The following is a 20,141-nucleotide window of genomic DNA, read 5'->3' on the forward strand; positions in this document are numbered from 1 at the left end:
AAATGGGGGGCCACAGCACAAGACTTGGGGGCCACAGAGGGAAGTGAGAAGTGAAGGGGGGGAAATCGTTTTAATTTTTTTTTAAATCCAGATTAACTGGCTATCTGCTTGGTCAATCAGAAGTGGGTAAGGGGGCAGCCCAACAGGGCCTAGTGCTCCTTTTTGGCACGTGCATTTTCTTAGAGCAGTCCTGGTATGTTTCTGGTGGGAGAGGGCGATTGCAGAGGCTCCTGTTTTGACCGGTACAGCCCATGATCCGGGACCCCCAGGTCAGGTTGGTGCGGTGGTAGGTGTTAGGAGCTTGGCCTACACTCGAGTAGGATTCTGGCAGAGACACATGCCCGAATAGCATGTTCTCTCTCTCCTAGTGGTTAGGACATGAGCTTCAAAAGCTTTATTCTGCCCGAACATCACAGCGACCGATGCCAACAGACATCGGCACACTTAAGGATCTGCAGAGTGTTTGCAGTTTGCATAACAGACCTCAGCAACTCAGCATTTTGGCTAATCTACTTTATTTACATATAAACGCACACGGAGCACTGCAACATGGCTCCCTCTCTCTCTAGCATCAGACAGCAAAGAGAAAAAGAACAAAGGACAATAGTCCCACTTCGCGGAACACAGTAACACAATCATCCTGTCTCCGTCACTTCCCACTCTGTGGAGTCAAAACATACACCGTCATGTGATAGACAAAAATCCCCTGACTGCAATCATGGAGCAGGAATTCTAACAGTAGGGTGGCAATGGGTAGGACTGGGCAAGCCCGATCTGCTTGTTGCTGCCACCAGTGCTAGGCCTGGTGGCAGCCTGGGCCTGACTCTGCAAGGCGCAGGGTGCAATCCACCCCAGCGCCCAGTGCAGACAATCTTGAGTTGGTTGAACCAATGGTTTCACTTGGTATTAGAAGAATGTCCATGTTTTCTGAGGAATGCTGGAGGGTATGAGCATAAGTTAGCTTCCTATGTTTATATATGAAATGCCATGCGTTAGACAACTGGACATCCTTCATAATAGATGCAAGATGTGAGTATTTCACACCGAAAACCAAGTAGAATTTGTTTTACAAGAATCGGGAATCGGTCCAGCCAAGAGGAAAGGGTGTGCCATGCAGGCAGGAGAGGGGAGCTTGCTGAGGATCCTGCAAACAGGAGCTCAGCCACAGCTCTCCTGTCTGCGAGGGAGAAGACAGCACTTGCCCGAATCTTCACAGGCTTCCGATTTGCAGATAAAGCATTCAAGAATCCACATGTTCCATTTATAGAAACATTACTGACCAAAGGCGACTATTTCCAAATATACTTCCCAAAAGCAAAGATGCAAGTCCTGAGAAGTGCATTTCCAAACCTGCCCTTACAAGTTTTAATACTTCAAAGCCTCCTTTTTTAATTTCCATTGGATTGTGTTACTACGCGGAAAATATTTCCCACAGCTAACGATTATCATGTCAAGCGGCTGCAGTAATGGGCAGTAATTAGGAAAACGAAGACACCCACCCACCTGGGAAATACGACATTGGTTCAAATTATGAATGCTGCTCTTTAAAATCTAAAAAAACAACAACAAAACTGCATGGAACATCCTTTCGCCTTAATGAAGTGACTTCATCGTAAAAGCTTGACAGATTTTGTAGTGCCATTAATATAACCAACCAAAACGAAAGCTGTGAAAAGCAGGGCATCTTTGCCAGATTCGTAGATGGGAGAGCTGCTTCTGATTCAGAAATAAATTAAAATGGCATTCCCCGCCCCAAGTTCAAATTTGATTTCTCGGTTAATGTTATTTTGCCACACAGAAGCTCTACTTAGGGGTCAGCAAACTTTTTCAGCAGGGGGCCAGTCCACTGTCCCTCAGATCTTGTGGGGGGCCGGACTATATCTTTTTTTTGGGGGGGGGGGAAATGAATGAATTCCTATGCCCCACAAATAACCCAGAGATGCATTTTAAATAAAAGCACACATTCTACTCATGTAAAAACACACTGATTCCCGGACCGTTCGCAGGCTGGATTGGGAAGGCGACTGGGCCGGATCCGGCCCCCAGGCCTTAGTTTGCCTACCCATGCTCTACCTTCTTAGTCCATGCCTTGGATGGACTGCAACTGAACAGAAACGGACTAGCCTTTTTAACGCCTCCTCAATAAGTGCTACCCTATTAAAAGGTAAAGGGACCCCTGACCATTAGGTCCAGCCGTGGCCGACTCTGGGGTTGCGGCGCTCATCTCATGTGGCCAGCATGACTAAGCCGTTTCTGGCAAACCAGAGCAGCGCACAGAAACGCCGTTTACCTTCCCGCCAGAGCAGTACCTATTTATTTATTTACTTGCACTTGATGTGCTTTTGAACTGCTAGGTTTGCAGGAGCAGGGACCAAGCAACGGGAGCCCACCCTGTCGCAGGGATTCGAACCGCCAACCTGCTGATCAGCAAGCCCTAGGTTCTGTGGTTTAGACCACAGCGCCAGCCGCATGCTGCCTAAAGGTTTACTTCTGCTCTCTCTGATATTTTTGTAGAGATTGCCATGTTCCTTTTGGCAGGAACATGGGTGTATTTGGCTTCTAGTCTTTCTCTTTTAATATTCTGTTATCTTACATTTTTGTAACTTTTTTGCACTGCGACTTTCAATTTGTACTTCACCCTTCGCAAGCCACTCTTTTTGGGTGAAAGGGAGCACAAAAAGGATCTCTGACGCAGTAACAATCTGAATGTGGTATTTGGTATAATCTTGGTGAGCAAACTGTACATAGGAGAGAATAAAGTCGCAAGGAAAGGAGAATATTCAACTCTGCCAGCACACTAGGTTTGAGACAACATAAAGATTATGAAAGACTGCACATGAGAAATGGATTTAATGTTGAAAAGACAGAGGTGCTGTCTGTGAGGAGAAAATACGGCTGGCTGCTAGTTGGACAACAACGAGTAATGGTTGAAATGGAAATTAAAGATGAGAAGATGTGGCAACAGGAGGAAGAGATGAACATAAGTTTGCAACAGGAATAGGAAACCTGATTTTAAATAAATTGCATTAAATTAAAGTAATTTGATCGGATTTGTAATAATTGGGAAAACTAATAAAAAGAAAAAGAAAAAAGAAAAAGAAAAAGAAAGGAGACAATGCATTTCCTTTGGAAAGAAAAATAGCTATTGATCATGTTTCTGAAAGTAAAAGATGTCAGGGGATGCTCAACTCAATTTGCCAAGATGATGATGATGATGATGATTTATTCTTTATATCCCGCCTGGGCAGCTCCCAACAGAATATTAAAAACATGATAAAACATTAAACATTAAAAACTTCCCCAAACAGGGCTGCCTTCAGGTGTCTTCTAAAAGTCAGATAGTTGTCTATTTCCTCGACATCTGATGGGTGGCACCACCACCAAGAAGGCCCTCTGCCTGGTTCCCTGTAACCTCACTTCTCGCAGGGAGGGAACCACCAGAAGGCCCTCGGCGCTGGATCTCAGTGTCCGGGCTGAACGATGGGGGTGGAGTCAGTTCTTCAGGTATACTGGGCCGAGGCCATTTAGGGCTTTAAAGGTCAGCACCAACACTTTGAATTGTGCTCGAAAACGTACTGGGAGCCAATGTAGGTCTTTCAGGACCGGTGTTATATGGTCTTGGCGGCTTCCCCCAATTAGCAAGAGTGGGGAACTATCGCTCTTTCGGATGTTGCGGAACCAGAACTCCCATTAGCTTGCATAGGTAAAGCCAAAGGTTCTCTGCAACTGCAATGGACCCACGGATATCCATCTGCCTTGAATGCACTTGATTAAAAGGATTATAATCTATTACATGACTTACTGTCATGTCCATGCCACAGTTATTTCAACATTTTTTAATGAAAAATATATGTAATAAAGCCATCAATTCAAGTTAATCAAGGCTAAATCCTTCCAGATGTCTTCGCTGTTCTAGCAGTTATACCAAGAAATAACTGGGTAACGCATACCATCACTTTTCGTAAATGTTCTGCAAATACACCCCAAAGAAGACAGCCCATAATAGGCCAGCATCTTATGCACACTTTCCTGGGAGTGAGGCCCATCAACACAACTGAGTTTATTCACAAGCAGTCATGCATGAGAGTGCAATGGCAAGTAAATCTCCAAAGAGAGTTTCCAAACTCTTCAGGAGTGTCTGGATCATAAAGAACACTTCGGCAGAAAGTAAGGCATTCTACACTTAAACAGGGTTTTTAGAAAATGTAAATTATGAGCTTTTAAACGGGGAAGGGTCTTCTCCCCCTTCCCATGTGTCTTATGCGCCAACAAAAGCAATAATGTTTTAGCTCTCCATTTCTTTTTATCTATCATCACAGCAAGATTAGAAATAATAATAAAAAGAAAGAAATTCTGGTTTATACAACCCGTGAATAATTGCTGGCACACTAATATTTTAAAGATTGCTTTTCTCCCTCCTACTTGCTGAAATGCAGCTCTGGTCTTCATCAGTCTGGGTTCCCAAGTGCCCTTCAACTTGCACTAATCTCTTTCAGAGGTTCCCACTGTCAAAAACCTGCTCTTGCAAGCAAGCGAAGTTGCAGTAAAGAGCGGGGATATTCCTCAGTGCTGTTGCCCTTTAACCTTGCTATCAGATGCTTGTGTAGCAGAGATCTCGGGCAAAAAGGAATGATTTCCCCCATTAATACTGACTGAAGGCATTTAGCACCCTGACTTTAGAGCTTGCTTGCTCCAGAATTTCAACTATACATTCAGTTTTGGTGACTGAAACGTTGGTTTAAGGAGCCATTTTGGTACAAAGCTTATATATTATGAGTTTCTAACACTGACTGGGATTTGCTGCCCCTGTGGAACCTGCAGCCTGAGGTGGTCACCTCACCTTGCCTCTTGGGTGAGCTGGCCCTGGTCTCAGCCTTGAGTTCTGTTCAGGGATTCCCAACCCAAACTACAAGTAAATAAAAACTCAGAAATGGAAGGAAACTGAAACTTGTCAATCACTTGATCATTATCACAGGGTAGAAATTATGTATCAAACAGATGGAAATCTCTTTAAACTGAGTAGGCTGAAAGCAAAGATTAAGGTAACCATAACTTCCATCATAGGGCTTCAATATGCAGGTGACAACGTAGTGTGTGCACACTCAGCGGATGACCTCCAAACCATCCTAAATATATTCGCAAAAGCTTACGGAAAGCTTGGCCTATTGCTCAATATCCATAAAACCAACAGTGATGCACCAACAATAACAAATCAACCCCTCCACAGTGCCACAAATACAACTTAATGCAGTAACATTGGAAAATGTTGATCACTTTTCCTACCTGGGCAGTTAAACTTTCCACAAGTGTCAACATCGATGCTGAAACCCAACATCATCTGAGTTCCGTGAGTGCAGCTTTCTCCCGATTGAAGCGCAGATTGTTTGAGGACCAGAACATTCGCAGGAAAACCAAAATGCTTGTTTACAAAGCTATTGTACTGCCAACTTTCCTGTATGCTTGTGAAACGTGGACCACTTATAAACACCATCTCCAACTCCTCAAAAGATTCCCTCAACGGTGTCTCCAAAAATGTTTACACATCACTTGAGAAGACAGGCAAACTAATGCCAGTGTACTGGAAGAAGCAAAGATCACCAGTGTCAAAGCAATGATTCTTCAACATCAACTTCATTGGACTGGTCATGTTGTGCAGATGCCTGACTATCATCTTCCAAAGCAACTACTCTACTCCCAGCTTAAGAATGGAAAGTGAAATACCAGTGGAGAACAAAAGAGGTTTAAAGACTCTCTTAAGGCAAATTTTAAAAATGTGGTATAAGCACAGAAAATTGGGAAGCACTGGCCTGCAAGCGCTCCAATTGGAGAACAGCCTTTACCAAAGGTGTGGTGAGCTTTGGGGAAGCACAAACTCAGGATGGAAAGGAGAAACGAGCCAAGAGGAAGGCACACTTGGCAAATCCTCACCATGATCAACTCCTGTCCAGAAAAATACCAGTATGGCCCTATCGTGGAAGGACATCTGGATCCAGAATTGGCCTCCACAGTCACTTGCGGACTCACTGTTAAAGCCACTTTCATAGAAGACAATCTTACTCGGCCACGAATGTTCACTAAAGAAGAAAGATAATCAAATGCAGAGCTATTACTACTCATAAATGGGTTCTTTCAACACATTATTTTGGTCACCTCCAAGAACATGAAGTCTCCCTTTGCTTTAAAGGCAGCTGACACAAAACTATGAATAATACTTAACTCAGTCCAGACACTAATTCCTGCATAAAATCTGCATAAGTAAACAGTTTAGTTCCACATTAATGGGAGGCTACAGAATGGAAGAGTTCGCCAAACAGGGCTGACATAGTTGCACACAGAACTTTTAACATGCTGATCATATTAAGAACAGGGCACAATAAATGTTTCCACTTCGTAAGAATCCAGACTGTTTACATGCTTAAGTGGCTAGAGACTTGGCTGTCTGTGTGTGGTCTATCTTTCAGTATTATAACCTCAAATATAAAGAGCAGCAGCATGGAAATCATTTTAGTTGCAAGGGAGGCCACAATTTGGTTACTGAAATTCTCAAGATACAACTTAAAGCGTGTTCTAAACACACACACGCTGAATAAAAATGATTCAGCAGAAGATAAACAGCAGCAGAGGAGACAGGAAATCTAACGAGCAATTTCGGGATTTACTGAAGACACAAGTCAAACTAAGATGCTCTTAGCAATCCACAAAAGGGGAGACAGGAGGCAGGGCTTTCCATCTTAAGTTTTACCTACACGAAACAATTATTTACCATTATAGCTGCGGTTGCTCAGATAATAAATCCTGCTCAGGAATTCAATCTGACTGGATCTCCTTGCTGCTTGAGAGTAGTAGGAAAAGAGTTGTGTTTAAGTACCATACAAAAATCTCAGGTGGTGGGTGGTATGCAGAAATGGCAACTTATTTCTAGGGCACAATCAGGTGGTGGGAATTGTGCTGTCCGAGCTGTGTTTGAAAACTTAAAGGTAAAGGTAAAGGGACCCCTGACCATTAGGTCCAGTCGTGGACTCTGGGGTTGCAGCGCTCATCTCGCTTTATTGGCCAAGGGAGCCAGCCTACAGCTTCCAGGTCCTGTGGCCAGCATGACTAAGCTGCTTCTGGAGAACCAGAACAGCACACGGAAAAACCGTTTACCTTCCCGCCAGAGTGATACCTATTTATCTACTTGCACTTTGACGTGCTTTCAAACTGCTAGGTTGGCAGGAGCAGGGACCAAGCAACAGGAGCTCACCCCGTCGCGGGGATTCGAACCGCCGACCTTCTGATCAGTAAGTCCTAGGCTCAGTGGTTTAGACCACAGCGCCACCCGCGTTTGAAAACCTAGCTGAGAACAAAAACCATACATTTCCATTCTGATACCACTTTTGATGCTGGTTTGGGGTTGTTGTTTTTCAAAAGAGAGCGTGTTTTTTAAATGCTCATATAAACTAAGGTGCTATGCACTCTACTCAGATTTCTGCAAATTAAGCACAATGGGCATATGCAATTTCGCTGTATATCATTAGATGAAATTCGCAGAATCATAGAATTGTAGTGGGAAGGGACCCTTCTCATCCATCTCATCCAGCAATGCAGGAATCTCAACTGAAGAATCCAAGACAGATGGTCATCCCTCCAAGTAGCATGTTTGAATGTTGAATGTGTAAGCATATGTCTAGAAACAATGGATAAAACAAACACCATTAGCTGTAACTGTGGGCTAAGTGTTTAACGGTTACTGTACAGTGGACGCTCGGGTTGCGAACGTGATCCGTCTGGAAAGCACATTCGCAACCCACAGCGCTCGCAACCCTCAGCGCCGCGTCTGCGCACGCGCGGGTCGCGATTCAGTGCTTCTGAGCATGCGCAAAGCGCAATTTAGCACTTCTGTGCATGCGCAAGCGCTGAAACCCGGAAGTAACCAGTTCCAGTACTTCCAAGTTCGGCGTGGTGTGCAACCTGAAAACGCACAACCTGAAGCGTCTGCAACCTGAGGTATGACTTTTTTTAAAAAAAAAGAACAATTACCAGAGAATATGAAGATCTCGCCACCAGCCCAAGAGCATTTGTAATCATTTTGGGCGCATTTCAGAAAGCAAACATGTGTCTGGAGTATCACTTACTCACTGCATGCTTCTCAAGGAAAACCACCACAGCAGAGAAACACACTATCTTTAAAAAAAAAAAACAACCCCAAAAAACCACTTGACAGAGAAAAGTGATGTATTATCCTGGAATTAGATCAGGTTTCCTGGGCCATTTTGTCTCTCCTTTTGCTTTGCTGGGTTGTTTTATTATTAAAGAGAAGAAATTCAATCTGCCAGAAGGGAAGGATAACCAAACCTCTGTACTAATTGTGGTTAACACCTGCCTGCAGTTTCAAAGGACAGATATTGCCGGTGGCATACAAGCCGAGTGCTAGACTCACCAGGGACCTGCAAAAAGATGTGGATGGTTATCTCAATTGGTATGTGAAAATCAGCTCCGTCTCTCTCACATGAACACAGGCTAATCCGTCTCTTTCCCTCAGTTGCCTGGACTTTAGTCCCACCCACCCCGCATTTCCTGCCCAGCCCTATCCCTTACCTCTATTACCTCTTGGGCCTTCCTCCCAATTACTTTCTCAGATTCCCTGCCCACCCAGAGAGATGGAGAAAGGGCAAGTAGAAGAATATGCATTCAGATAAGGACATGCAACCGACACACATGAACATAGGGATATATTGCAGAGCGCAAGATTCCTTTGTAAGCTGTGCACCAGGGATGAGGAACCTGTGGCGCTCCAAATATTACTGAACTGCAACTCTCAAACCAGCCGGGAGTGGATTACAACAATATCTGGCAGGTCTCAGGGTGGCATAACTGCTGTACGCCCTTATGCAACCATGGTACATGTTGGACAACTTCTGAAGAGCTCCTGCAGACATATATAGGCATGTCTTATGTCAGAACACTTATGTCTTATGTGTAAAGGTAAAAGGTAAAGGACCCCTGGATGGTTGTTGTTGTTTAGTCGTGTCCAACACTTCGTGACCCCATGGACCAGAGCACACCACTGCCTCCCGCAGTTTGGTCAAACTCATGCTGGTAGCTTCGAGAACACTGTCCAACCATCTCATCCTCTGTCGTCCCTTACTCCTTGTGCCCTCCATCTTTCCCAACATCAGGGTCTTTTCCAGGGCGTCTGCTCTTCTCAAGAGGTGGCCAAAGTATTGGAGTCTCAGCTTTAGGATCTGCCCTTCCAGTGAGCACTCAGGACTGATTTCCTTCAGAATGGATGAATTTGATCATCTTGCAGTCCATGGGACTCTCAAGTGTCTGCTCCAGCACCATAATTCAAAAGCATCAATTCTTTGGCGATCAGCCTTCTTTATGGTCCAGCTCTCACTTCCATACATCACTACTGAGAAAACCATAGCTTTAACTATACGAACCTTTGTTGGCAAGGTGATGTCTCTGCTTGACCTGGATGGTTAAGTCGAGTCACAGGCAACTATGGGGTGCGGCACTCATCTCGTTTTCAGGCCGAAGGAGCCGGCGCTTGTCTGCAGAAAGTTTTCCGGGTCATATGGCCAGCAGGACTAAACCGCTTCTGGCGCAACTAAACACCATGACAGAAACCAGAGCGCATGGAAACGCCGTTTACCTTCCTGCCACAGCGGTACCAATTTATCTACTTGCACTTTGATGTGCTTTCAAACTGCTAGGTTGGCAAGAGCTGGGACTGAACAATGGGAGCTCACCCCGTGGCGGGGATTCAAACCGCTGACCTTCTGATCGGCAAGCCCAAGAGGCTCAGTGGTTTAGACAGGCTTCCTCAACCTCAGCCTTCCAGATGTTTTTGGCCTACAACTCCCAGGATCCCTAGCTAGCAGGACCAGTGGTCAGGGATGGTGGGAATTGTAGTCTCAAAACATCTGGAAGGCCAAGGTTGAGGAAGCCTGGTTTAGACTGCAGCGCCACTCGCATCCCTTTTTGTTTCTGTGTATGTGCGTGTGTCCATAATGATGATGCTTGATGGCTTGTCCCCAAACACAGGGAACGGACCACGCAAGCTACTGCAACTTCTTCTACAAATGTGCACACACTGAGATCAGGGTAGGATCGCCAGAAGGCCGAGAGATCGCCACTGCCTTTGGGATTTCCTCTGCTGCACAGAATTACAGCGCAGCGTTACGAGGAGCTCAGGTTTCATCCAGAGGTGGCGGTGCAATGCCGTAAAGTGTTTCTGGTCACATAAGATGGCGCATCCAGTTTTCACTTATCCTGCTGCAGCCCTCCATGCTTTATCCAAAGCCTCCAACATTTCTCCAGTGAAAATAGGGGCTCCTTGATCAATAGCAGTAGTTGTAGTAGTAGTAGTAGTAGTAGTGGTGGTGGTGGTAGTGGTGGTGGTAGTAATAATAATAGTAAAGGTAAATGGACCCCTGACCATTAGGTCCAGTCATGACCGACTCTGGGGTTGCGACGCTCATCTTGCTTTATTGGCCAAGGGAGCCAGCGTACAGCTTCCGGGTCATGTGGGCAGCATGACTAAGCCGCTTCTGGCAAACCAGAGCAGCGCACGGAAACACCGTTTACCTTCCTGCCAGAGTGGTACCTATTTATCTCCTTGGCCTTTGACGTGCTTTTGAACTGCTAGGTTGGCAGGAGCAGGGACCAAGCAACGGGAGCTCACCCTGTCGCGGGGATTCGAACCGCAGACCTTCTGATCAGCAAGTCCAAGGCTCTGTGGTTTAACCCACAGCACCACCTGTGTCCCTTAGGTGGTAGTAATAGTAGTAGTAATTTTCTTATTTACACCCTGCCTATCTGAGTGGGTTGCCCCAGCCACCCTGGGGGCTTCCAACATATACGAAAACATGATAAAACATTTTTAAAAAACTACCCTATACAGGGTTGCCTTCAGATGTCTTCTACAGATTGTATAGCTACTTATCTCCTTGGCTTGGGGGTCGGATAACTCCATACCCTTCAACATTTCATGGATGGAAATTGGGTTAATGGTTCGAATCCCCGCGATGGGGTGAGCTCCCTTTGCTTGGTCCCTGCTCCTGCCAACCTATCAGTTCAAAAGCATGTCAAAGTGCAAATAGATAAATAGGTACCGCTCCGGCGGGAAGGTAAATGGCATTTCTGTGCGCTGCTCTGGTTCGCCAGAAGTGGCTTAGTCATGCTGGCCACATGACCCGGAAACTGTACGCCAGCTCCCTCGGCCAATAAAGCGAGATGAGCGTCACAACCCCAGAGTCGTCCGCGACTGGACCTAATGGTCAGGGGTCCCTTTACCATACCCTCCCGCATTTCTCCACTGAAAATACAGACGTCCTAAGGAAAAGTGGGACATTCTGGGATCAAATCAGAAATCAGGACAGCTTCTGTAAATCCGGGACTGCCCCCTGGAAAACAGACACACTTGGAGGGCCTGTATTTCCAGGGGATCTGCCAACCCTCAAGAGCAGCTTGGTGCGTGTGGGTGAAAACTACAGAATACTTTCTGTTTGTGCAAAGCCACCCGCTGGATACAACCCCTTTGTTTTGGGAAGGCCCGACTTCCTTGCACAGAAGTGGTGAGCTGCAGGATCTTATCTTAGCTTGAAAGTGGTTCCCGCCCCCCCTTAAATCATTTATATTACTGCACTTAGCTAACTTCTCCAGGTTTAGTTTGGAGACTAACCTTTTGTCCCGAGGAATTCCATTAGAAGCCCTTAAATATTAAAGTTTCATGTTGCAGCCTGAGACCGTATTTCCCATGTCAGAAGCAAAGACAAATGGTAATATAATCTTCAAATGATTCAATATATGGAAGAATGAAGAATGGCATTTTTTCGGCCGTGCAAACCTTGCCCAGCTCTGCTGTAAGAGAGTATCCATGTGAACCAGGATAATGTTTCAATTGCTATAGCAACAGAAACTGGAGTTCCCCAAGCTTGCTACACAGCCTTTCTGTCCGCTAAGGAGGGTAGTTTTCTAGATGTGTGTTTAAGAGGGGGAAATGCAAGCCCTTGCTTGCAGAACGAAAGTAGTGCTCTTCTGTCAAACTGTTACCAAATGCACGGAAATGCTAAGATCATGACAGTCCAAATGACCTAGGAAGAAAACCGACGCTTTGCCACTACAGCTGGTGAAATCGTGGAGAAGTCTAAAGCAACAGAGAGAAAATTACTAAAACTAAAAACGAAGGGCAAAACGATTTTGCAATTGCAGCAAATACGTTTTAGGACAGCGATAAACTTTTTTCTTTTCTTTCTTGAAATGATTTTTATTTGATTTTACAAACACAAATGCCAAATCGATAACAATATATTGAGATTCCATATATTATATCTCTCCATGTTTATCCACAGTGTTTGTTACATTACAAGTGTTATTAAAATCCTGTTAATGTTTTTATCTGCTTACTGTGGTCTCCTAAATAAATTGTAAATTTTTCCCATTCTTTCTTAAAAGTTTTTGTCTTCTTGATTGCTGAGCTTTAGAGACATTCTCAAAACGAATGCTGGTCGGAGGAATCGAACGGTCAGGAAAGTGACGTTCAAAACCAAATAATGCTATGCTGAAAAGAATTTGGAAGCTGCCCTATGGGCAGAATGGGGCTGCCTGATTTTTTTAGCAGTACAGGGAACCTGTAGCACATTAACTCCAGAAAAACATACACTGGTTTTCTATATGCTACAGAGCCCAGTTGATGGTGATGCCATTTGAATCACTAATGATCTCTCCCTTCACCCAAACTTTTATAGGGATTTAATTCAGCCAGGCGAGATGTAAATTAGCTGTGAAATTGTTGCTAATTGGTTTTAATAGATGTTTTAGATATATGGTTATGCTAACCTACAAGCCTTGAAGAACTGAATAGGGTTTATTTCTGAGTAGACACGGCTAGGATGCTCCTATTAGGGTGTTCTCCAACTAAGTTAAACTCTATTAAAATTAAGGAACCCAAGCTAGCCATGTTCATTATTTTCAATGGGACCACTCTGAGTTTAACTAATTGATACAACCCTTAATCAGCATTGTGCATTTTATTGTAGCACTGTGATGAAGAGCTGATGAAGAGTGGAATTAAAAATGGGCAAATAAATGTAAGAAAAAAGGCAGGAGCAAAATACATAAACTGCACACCCCTCCCCTCCTTTTCAAGTTTTCACTTTTGCATCTCTGTTTGTCCAATGTCATTCAGTTGCAAATGACACTGGATTACACTAGCTCAGAAACGTACTGCAGGGAAACTCCCAAGAAGTTCCACTATTTCAAGTGATGCTTCTTAGCACAGAACCAAAACTTGCCAAATGATTCAGCTATCGAACGAAAGCTTGACTCACAAGGATTACGGCTGCTGGAGCTGGCCAAGCAAAATGCTTCCTTTGTTTTCATCCCACTCTGCCTGGGTCTCTCCTCCCCCACCACCTTATAAGACTCAATGAAGCAAGTACAGTGGTACCTTGGGTTACAGACGCTTCAGGTTACAGACTCCGCTAACCCAGAAATAGTACCTCGGGTTAAGAACTTTGCTTCAGGATGAGAACAGAAATCGTGGTCCGACGGCGCAGCGGCAGCGGGAGGCCCCATTAGCTAAAGTGGTACCTCAGGTTAAGAACAGAACCCCAGAACGAATTCATAGAATCATAGAGTTGGAAGAGACCACAAGGGCCATCGAGTCCAACCCCCTGCCAAGCAGGAAACACCATCAGAGCACTCCTGACATATGGTTGTCAAGCCTCTGCTTAAAGACCTCCAAAGTAGGAGACTCCACCACACTCCTTGGCAGCAAATTCCACTGTCGAACAGCTCTTACTGTCAGGAAGTTCTTCCTAATGTTTAGGTGGAATCTTCTTTCTTGTAGTTTGGATCCATTGCTCAGTGTCTGCTTCTCTGGAGCAGCAGAAACAACCTTTCTCCCTCCTCTATGTGACATCCTTTTATATATTTGAACATGGCTATCATATCAACCCTTAACCTCCTCTTCTCCAGGCTAAACATGCCCAGCTCCCTTAGCCGTTCCTCATAAGGCATCGTTTCCAGGCCTTTGACCATTATGGTTGCCCTCCTCTGGACACGTTCCAGTTTGTCAGTGTCCTTCTTGAACTGTGGTGCCCAGTTCTTAATCTGAGGTACCACTGTACTCTACTTACTACGCCCCACTCCCTAGAAAAATTAGGTGCCGGTACTCGCCATGAAGTTGTTACAACAAGTGTCACACTTTTTAACCAAAAAGAGAAGGGGGCTGGTACTCACTAGGCCTGAGCAATACATTGATACATCACCCAGGACCAGTCTGAGGAGCAGACCATGATGTCGGCTTCACTTAGTGGTATATCGCTGGTGAAACCACCCCTGAGTCCCTCTTCCAGCAGCATCCGCTGGAGGGTGTTAAGAAGATAAAGGTAAAGGTAAAGGGACCCCTGACCATTAGTTCCAGTCGTGGCCGACTCTGGGGTTGCGGCGCTCATCTCGCTTTATTGGCCGAGGGAGCCGGCATACAGCTTCCAGGTCATGTGGGCAGCATGACTAAGCCGCTTCTGGCGAACCAGCGCAGCACACGGGAATGCCATTTACCTTCCCGCTGGAGTGGTACCTATTTATCTACTTGAACTTTGACGTGCTTTCGAACTGCTAGGTTGGCAGGAGCAGGGACCGAGCAACGGGAGCTCACCCCGTCGCAGGGTTTCGAACCGCCGACCTTCTGATCTGCAAGTCCTAGGCTCTGTGGTTTAACCCACAGCGCCACCCGCATCCCTGTTAAGAAGATACCACATTGCAATTTAATAGGTGGGTCCTAACTCACAGAAAGCCATTCCGGATCTCGTGGAATATCTGACCACAGGCAAATGACACGTGGGTCAACCGACAAGATCCAGTGGATCGATGAACAGGCATTGCAACGCCACCCATTGGTTATCTCTTGCTCAGAATACAACAAGAGGTGGAGAGTGAGCGGAGAGCTAGGATGCTAGGTGGGACTCCTAGGAAAAGGAAATGTTCACTGGCGGGTTCCCTTTAAATAAGGAAGGCTTTGGTTACAGTTTTGTGCATATTTACTTGGGAATAAATCCTTCTAAACTTCAATGGTTTTCAAGTAACTAGGCATAGGGAAGGTATATGGTTTTCAACAGCGTCTCATGGGTTTTCCATGAGCAGTTACCTAGCCAGACAGTATGGGAAACAGGATGATGGCCTAGAGCAGCGGTTCTCAACCTGTGGGTCCCCAGATGTTGTTGGACTACAACTCTCATCATCCCTGAACTCTGGTCTTGCTAGCTAGGGGTGATGGGAGTTGTAGTTCAACAACATCTGAGGACCCATAGGTTAAGAAAAGCTGGCCTAGACGAAGCTTGATGAACTGGTGGCTCCCTAGCTGTTGCTGGACTCCAGCTTCTATCATCATCCCTGACCCTTGGCTATGCTGCCCGAGACTGATGGGGTTCCCGTCTCTGGATTAGAAGGAATTTTGGCTTGACCAGCAGGGCTATTGTTATGTTGGATCACATTTTATTTCTGTATCATTCTTCAGCTGATGTTTTGCTACGTGCCTTCTCAATAACGCAGAAAAGTTTGCCTCCTACTTCTGCTTTGAATTAAAAATAATAATAATCAGGCAGCCATTGAGTAGAATTTTTTTTTTTTAAAGAATGGGTAAGAAACATGAAAATTAAGTGTTGGAGAAAGGGGGATTAGCAAGAAAGATGGCTAAGACAAGGGAAGTCCCATATTATTAATGCTTTGATCGAACTTAACATAGGCAGGCAGTTTGGGGAAAAATACCTCTACATGTGATCATAAACTTGTGTAGATATATTTGCAAGGCTGCCGCTGATCAAAGAAAAAACAGAGAATGTGACGGTGTTCTCTTTAATATGCCCCCCCCCCCATAAATCAGAATAAAACTTTATTCTGCCATAGCGACTTCCACTAGAAGTCTAAATCACCTCATAACTCTTGGGTTCTAACAGATAGCAAGATACTGGTGCCTGGCAATTTAAAGAGAAATCTAGAATGCTGTTGGATAAATGAAAAGTTACTCTCTCAGTTACACATCATGGCATTCTAACAAACAATATAAGGAAGATAGATGTACAGTATAGGCTTCAAAAGTAACCACAAACCATATTCCTTGGCTTCAGTTGATTTAACTGACAATGAGGAAGGCAATATAATATTTTACTAGCACCATCATGTCAGAAACACCAAGCAAGACATACTTCCATAGATGTTTCATGGAACAACTGCGATTTCTTCACCTTCCAGACAGATTTTCGGTTCCTGAATTTATTTTTAGCCAAGGGGAGTTTATACTTGCAGCTTTCACAATTATGGTTGCATTTTATGAGTACTTTGGCTAGACCGTCAGCGTGAATGCACATCCATTGCAACCAGCTGACCATCAGTCAGCATTGAAAAGGGGTTTCTCTAAAAGCCATGAGTCAGATGCTTACTAGTCGCCATGACGGAGGCATTTTTTAAAAAACCAATCGACACAATGCTGTCAAAATGCAGTAACTTTTTTGCAGAGTCACGGTAGGGTACTAAGAATAACAGTTTGTGTGTGATGCTCAAGTAACACCCTAGTGATTAGAGAAGTGAAACTAAACCCACATCCTCACTACACAATGAACTAAACTAGCTTATTTGTGTTTGACAGGGTTTGGGGTTTGTGTGGAGGAAATAACCGAGTAAAAACGTCAACAGAAAAAGGGAAGTCCATGTGGAGAAGCTGCAAGCTTTTCGTTTATCTGTTTTGTTCCGGCTTATATCATCACAGTTTATCTCACAATGCTGAAAAATTATCTGACAGAGCATTACTGGGCTGGTCCAGACATAATGCTGAGTCACGGTTTAGTGTCAACTGCACACACCTTTGGCTGGTGTGTTCGCTTCCACACAGCCACGAGAAAGAGATTACATTCATTTCCATTTTCAACTAAACGGTCTGACATTATGTCCATACCCGGATAAAATAACTACGGCTTATTGCAAACAAGGTGTGGCTCACTTTTGTCAATGAATCATAGTTAACATAATAATAATAATAATAATAATAATAATAATAATAATAATAATAATAATAATAATAATAATTTATACCCCGCCCACATCTGGCTGAGTTTCCCCAGCCACTCTGGGCAGCTCCCAATCAAGTGTTAAAAACAATACAGCATTAAATATTAAAAACTTCCCAAAACAGGGCTGCCTTCACATGTCTTTTAAAAATAGGATAGCTTCTTATTTCCTTGTCATCTGATGGTCGGTTGTTCCACAGGGCGGGCACCGCTACCGAGAAGGCCCTCTGTCTGGTTCCCTGTAACCTCACTTCTTGCAATGAGGGAACCGCCAGAAGGCCCTCGGCGCTGGACCTCAGTGTCCGGGCTGAATGATGGAGGTGGAGACGCTCTTTCAGGTATACAGGACCGAGGCCATTTAAGGCTTTAAAGGTCAGCACCAACACTTTGAATTGTGCGGGTGATCTTTGTTTTCGTGTGTGAGTGGGGTGGGCGGGTGTTTTGGATCAGGTTAGCCATAGTGATTCATATGCTGTTGGTGGATTTCTGTCGTTGTCTTGTTGGGCTGTGTATGTGATAAAGGGGAGCCATACCGGGGTAAAGGCGTCTTCTTCTATTTGTTCCTGTGTCAGTTTCAGTTTATTGGTTAATTTTTCTAGCAGGGCTGTTTCCCTTACTATTTGGTACCATTGGTCCATGTTTACTCCTGACAGGTCTCTCCAGTGTCTGGTTATGATGTTTCTGGCTGCTGAAAGTAGGTGGGTTCTGAGTTCTTTGTGATGTAAATGGGCATTATTGTCTTGGAAGATGTTTAGTGGGGCCAATTCTGGGGTGATTTCTAATACCTGCTTAGTTATTTTACATATTTCTCGTATGGCTGTTGTCCAGAATAGTTGGATTTTGGGGCATTCCCACCACATGTGGAGGTATGTGCCTGTGGAGGTACACCCTCTCCAACATTTCTACCACGCCTTCAATTCTCACCTTCCTACTTTCAGCTGGAGGTCTAACCTAGCACCGTTTGAAGCAGAAGTTAAAACATAGAAGTTAAAACCTTCATCAAAGGCTGGCTCCAGATACCTGCTTTTCTGTCTTGCTCCTGTGCTATGGGCACTGTCCTGTTTCTTACTGTACCAAGTTAAACGAATCAATTTGCATTCCAGGACAGAAGAAATATTGACAGTGCATTGCTTGGAACATCCTTAGACGAGGTAGCATCGCCAACTGCGAATGTAGTCAAGGGCCTGGCGACATGTTATAGTCATCACGATCAAAAATAGTCCACTGTAGATCAGGCTAAAGGTTGACTATTGAGAACTCCCCCAAAGACAGCCAGAGAAAGCTTCAGAGGATTGATGTTAGGCCAAGGAACAGAGAAGCAGGAGGCATTGGCCATTTGCCACCTGTTTAACGGTGCTTATCCCATCTCTTCTCACTAATTTGCCTTGGGGATTGGAACAGGGAGGAGGGACAATTAGACACTTAAGGAAATGGAAGATAAGTGGTGATAACAGCTTCAAGAGAGAGGTGGTTCCAGCTTCCCTGCTTTGATCCCCTCCAGCTTTCTCTGCTTATCTTCAGAGATGAGCTTGGCTGGTTTTGATGTTCTGAATGCAACAGTTTGCCCAGCACAAGCCTGGCTCTCGAGACTGAGCTGTCTTGCAGAGGAGCAGTCACAGCGGCAAACCCCTCCACAAACTGGCTTCACGGGAACTTCATAGAAAGCCCCCACAGTCGATTGCTACTACAATGACGTCAACATCAGCTACACGAGCCATTTTCCGCGACAAGCTCCAACATAGCTTGGATCACATTTGAATGGCCCTCTTCTCTTTCTCTTTGGCAATCACTCATAGCCGAGTAAGATTGTCTTCCATATACACGGTTTTAACAGTGAGTCCATAAGTGACCGTGGAGGCCAATTCTTGATCCACACCTCCTTCCACAGTGGGGACATAGGTTTCCGGGCAGGAGTTGATCACAGTGAGAGTTTGCCAAACATGCCTTCAACTTAGCACGTTTCTCCCTTTCGTTCTGAGTTCGAGCATCTTTAAAGGCCACGACACCTTTGGAAAAGGCTGTTCTCCAATTCGAGTGCTCGCAGGCCAGTGTTTCGCAGTTGGCGGTGTTTACACTGCATTTTTTAAGATTTGCCTTCAGAGAGCCTTTAAACCTCTTTTGTTGACCACCAGCATTACGCTTTCCATTTTAAAGTTCGGAATAGAATACAGTGGTACCTCGGTTTACGAATTTAATCCGTTCCGGAATTCCGTTTTTAAAACAAAACCGTTCTTAAACCGAAGTGTGCTTTCCCTAATGAGGCCTCCCGCTGCCAGTGCCCTCCCACTGTTCAAATTCTGTTCTTAGACCGAGGTAAAGTTCTCAAACCAAGACACTATTTCCAGTTTTGCAGTTTGTAAACCAAATCGTTCTTAAACCAGACAGTTCTCAAACCGAGGTACCACTGTAGTTGCTTTGGAAGACAATAATCAGGCATCCGAACATGACCAGTCCAACGAAGTTGATGTTGAAGAATCATTGCTTTGACACTGGTGATCTTTGCTTCTTCCAGTACACTGGCACTAGTTTGCCTGTCTTCCCAAGTGATGTGTAAAATTTTTGGAGACACTATTGATGGAATCTTTTGAGGAGTTGAGATGGCATTTATAAGTGGTCCATGTTTCACAAGAATACAGTAAGGCTGGTAGTACAATAGCCAACCGTGTTGGGGGGAGCCAATAAAACAAGCCATTCCTGTGGATTTGCTATGGTCCTTAAAAGCCAGAGTGTTGACCTTCAGCCAGACCTGAACAATTTCCAAGCATCCCTGGCCTTACCTAGAGATGGTGGGAAGGCAACCTGGGACCTTCTGCATTAAAAACAGATAATTTCCGTGCGCTGCTCTGTTTTGCCAGAAGCGGCTTAGTCCTGCTGGCCACATGACCCGGAAGCTGTACGCCAGCTCCCTCAGCCAGTAAAGCGAGATGAGCGCCGCAACCCCAGAGTTGGTCACGACTGGACCTAAGGTCAGGGGTCCCTTTACCTTTTTAATCTACTGCTGAACTACAATGAGGCCATTTCTCACTTCCCCCCAAACTGACACTCCTTGGCCCCCCATTTTTGTTGACCGACCCCCCACAGATCATTTCC

The 20,141-nt window shown here is 44.9% G+C and overlaps 1 protein-coding gene across 3 annotated transcripts in view; it reads right to left on the reverse strand.

The window, feature by feature from the left end:
• Window positions 1-20,141, reverse strand: part of SLX4IP (SLX4 interacting protein) — a 101,321-nt gene that overhangs the window by 60,663 nt on the left and 20,517 nt on the right. For 2 of the 3 annotated variants that reach the window (XM_082215694.1, XM_082215692.1), the window contains exon 3: window positions 5,957-6,074. The exons of the other annotated variant lie outside the window; for it this stretch is intronic. In XM_082215694.1, coding sequence (XP_082071820.1) covers window positions 5,957-5,983 — 27 coding nt within the window. In that variant the 5' untranslated portion in view covers window positions 5,984-6,074. The remainder of the gene's footprint in view (window positions 1-5,956; window positions 6,075-20,141) is intronic. 3 annotated transcript variants of the gene reach the window in all.

This window comes from Podarcis vaucheri, assembly GCF_965113315.1.
Source record: "Podarcis vaucheri genome assembly, chromosome: 3".
In the NCBI taxonomy this organism is placed as follows: domain Eukaryota; kingdom Metazoa; phylum Chordata; class Lepidosauria; order Squamata; family Lacertidae; genus Podarcis; species Podarcis vaucheri.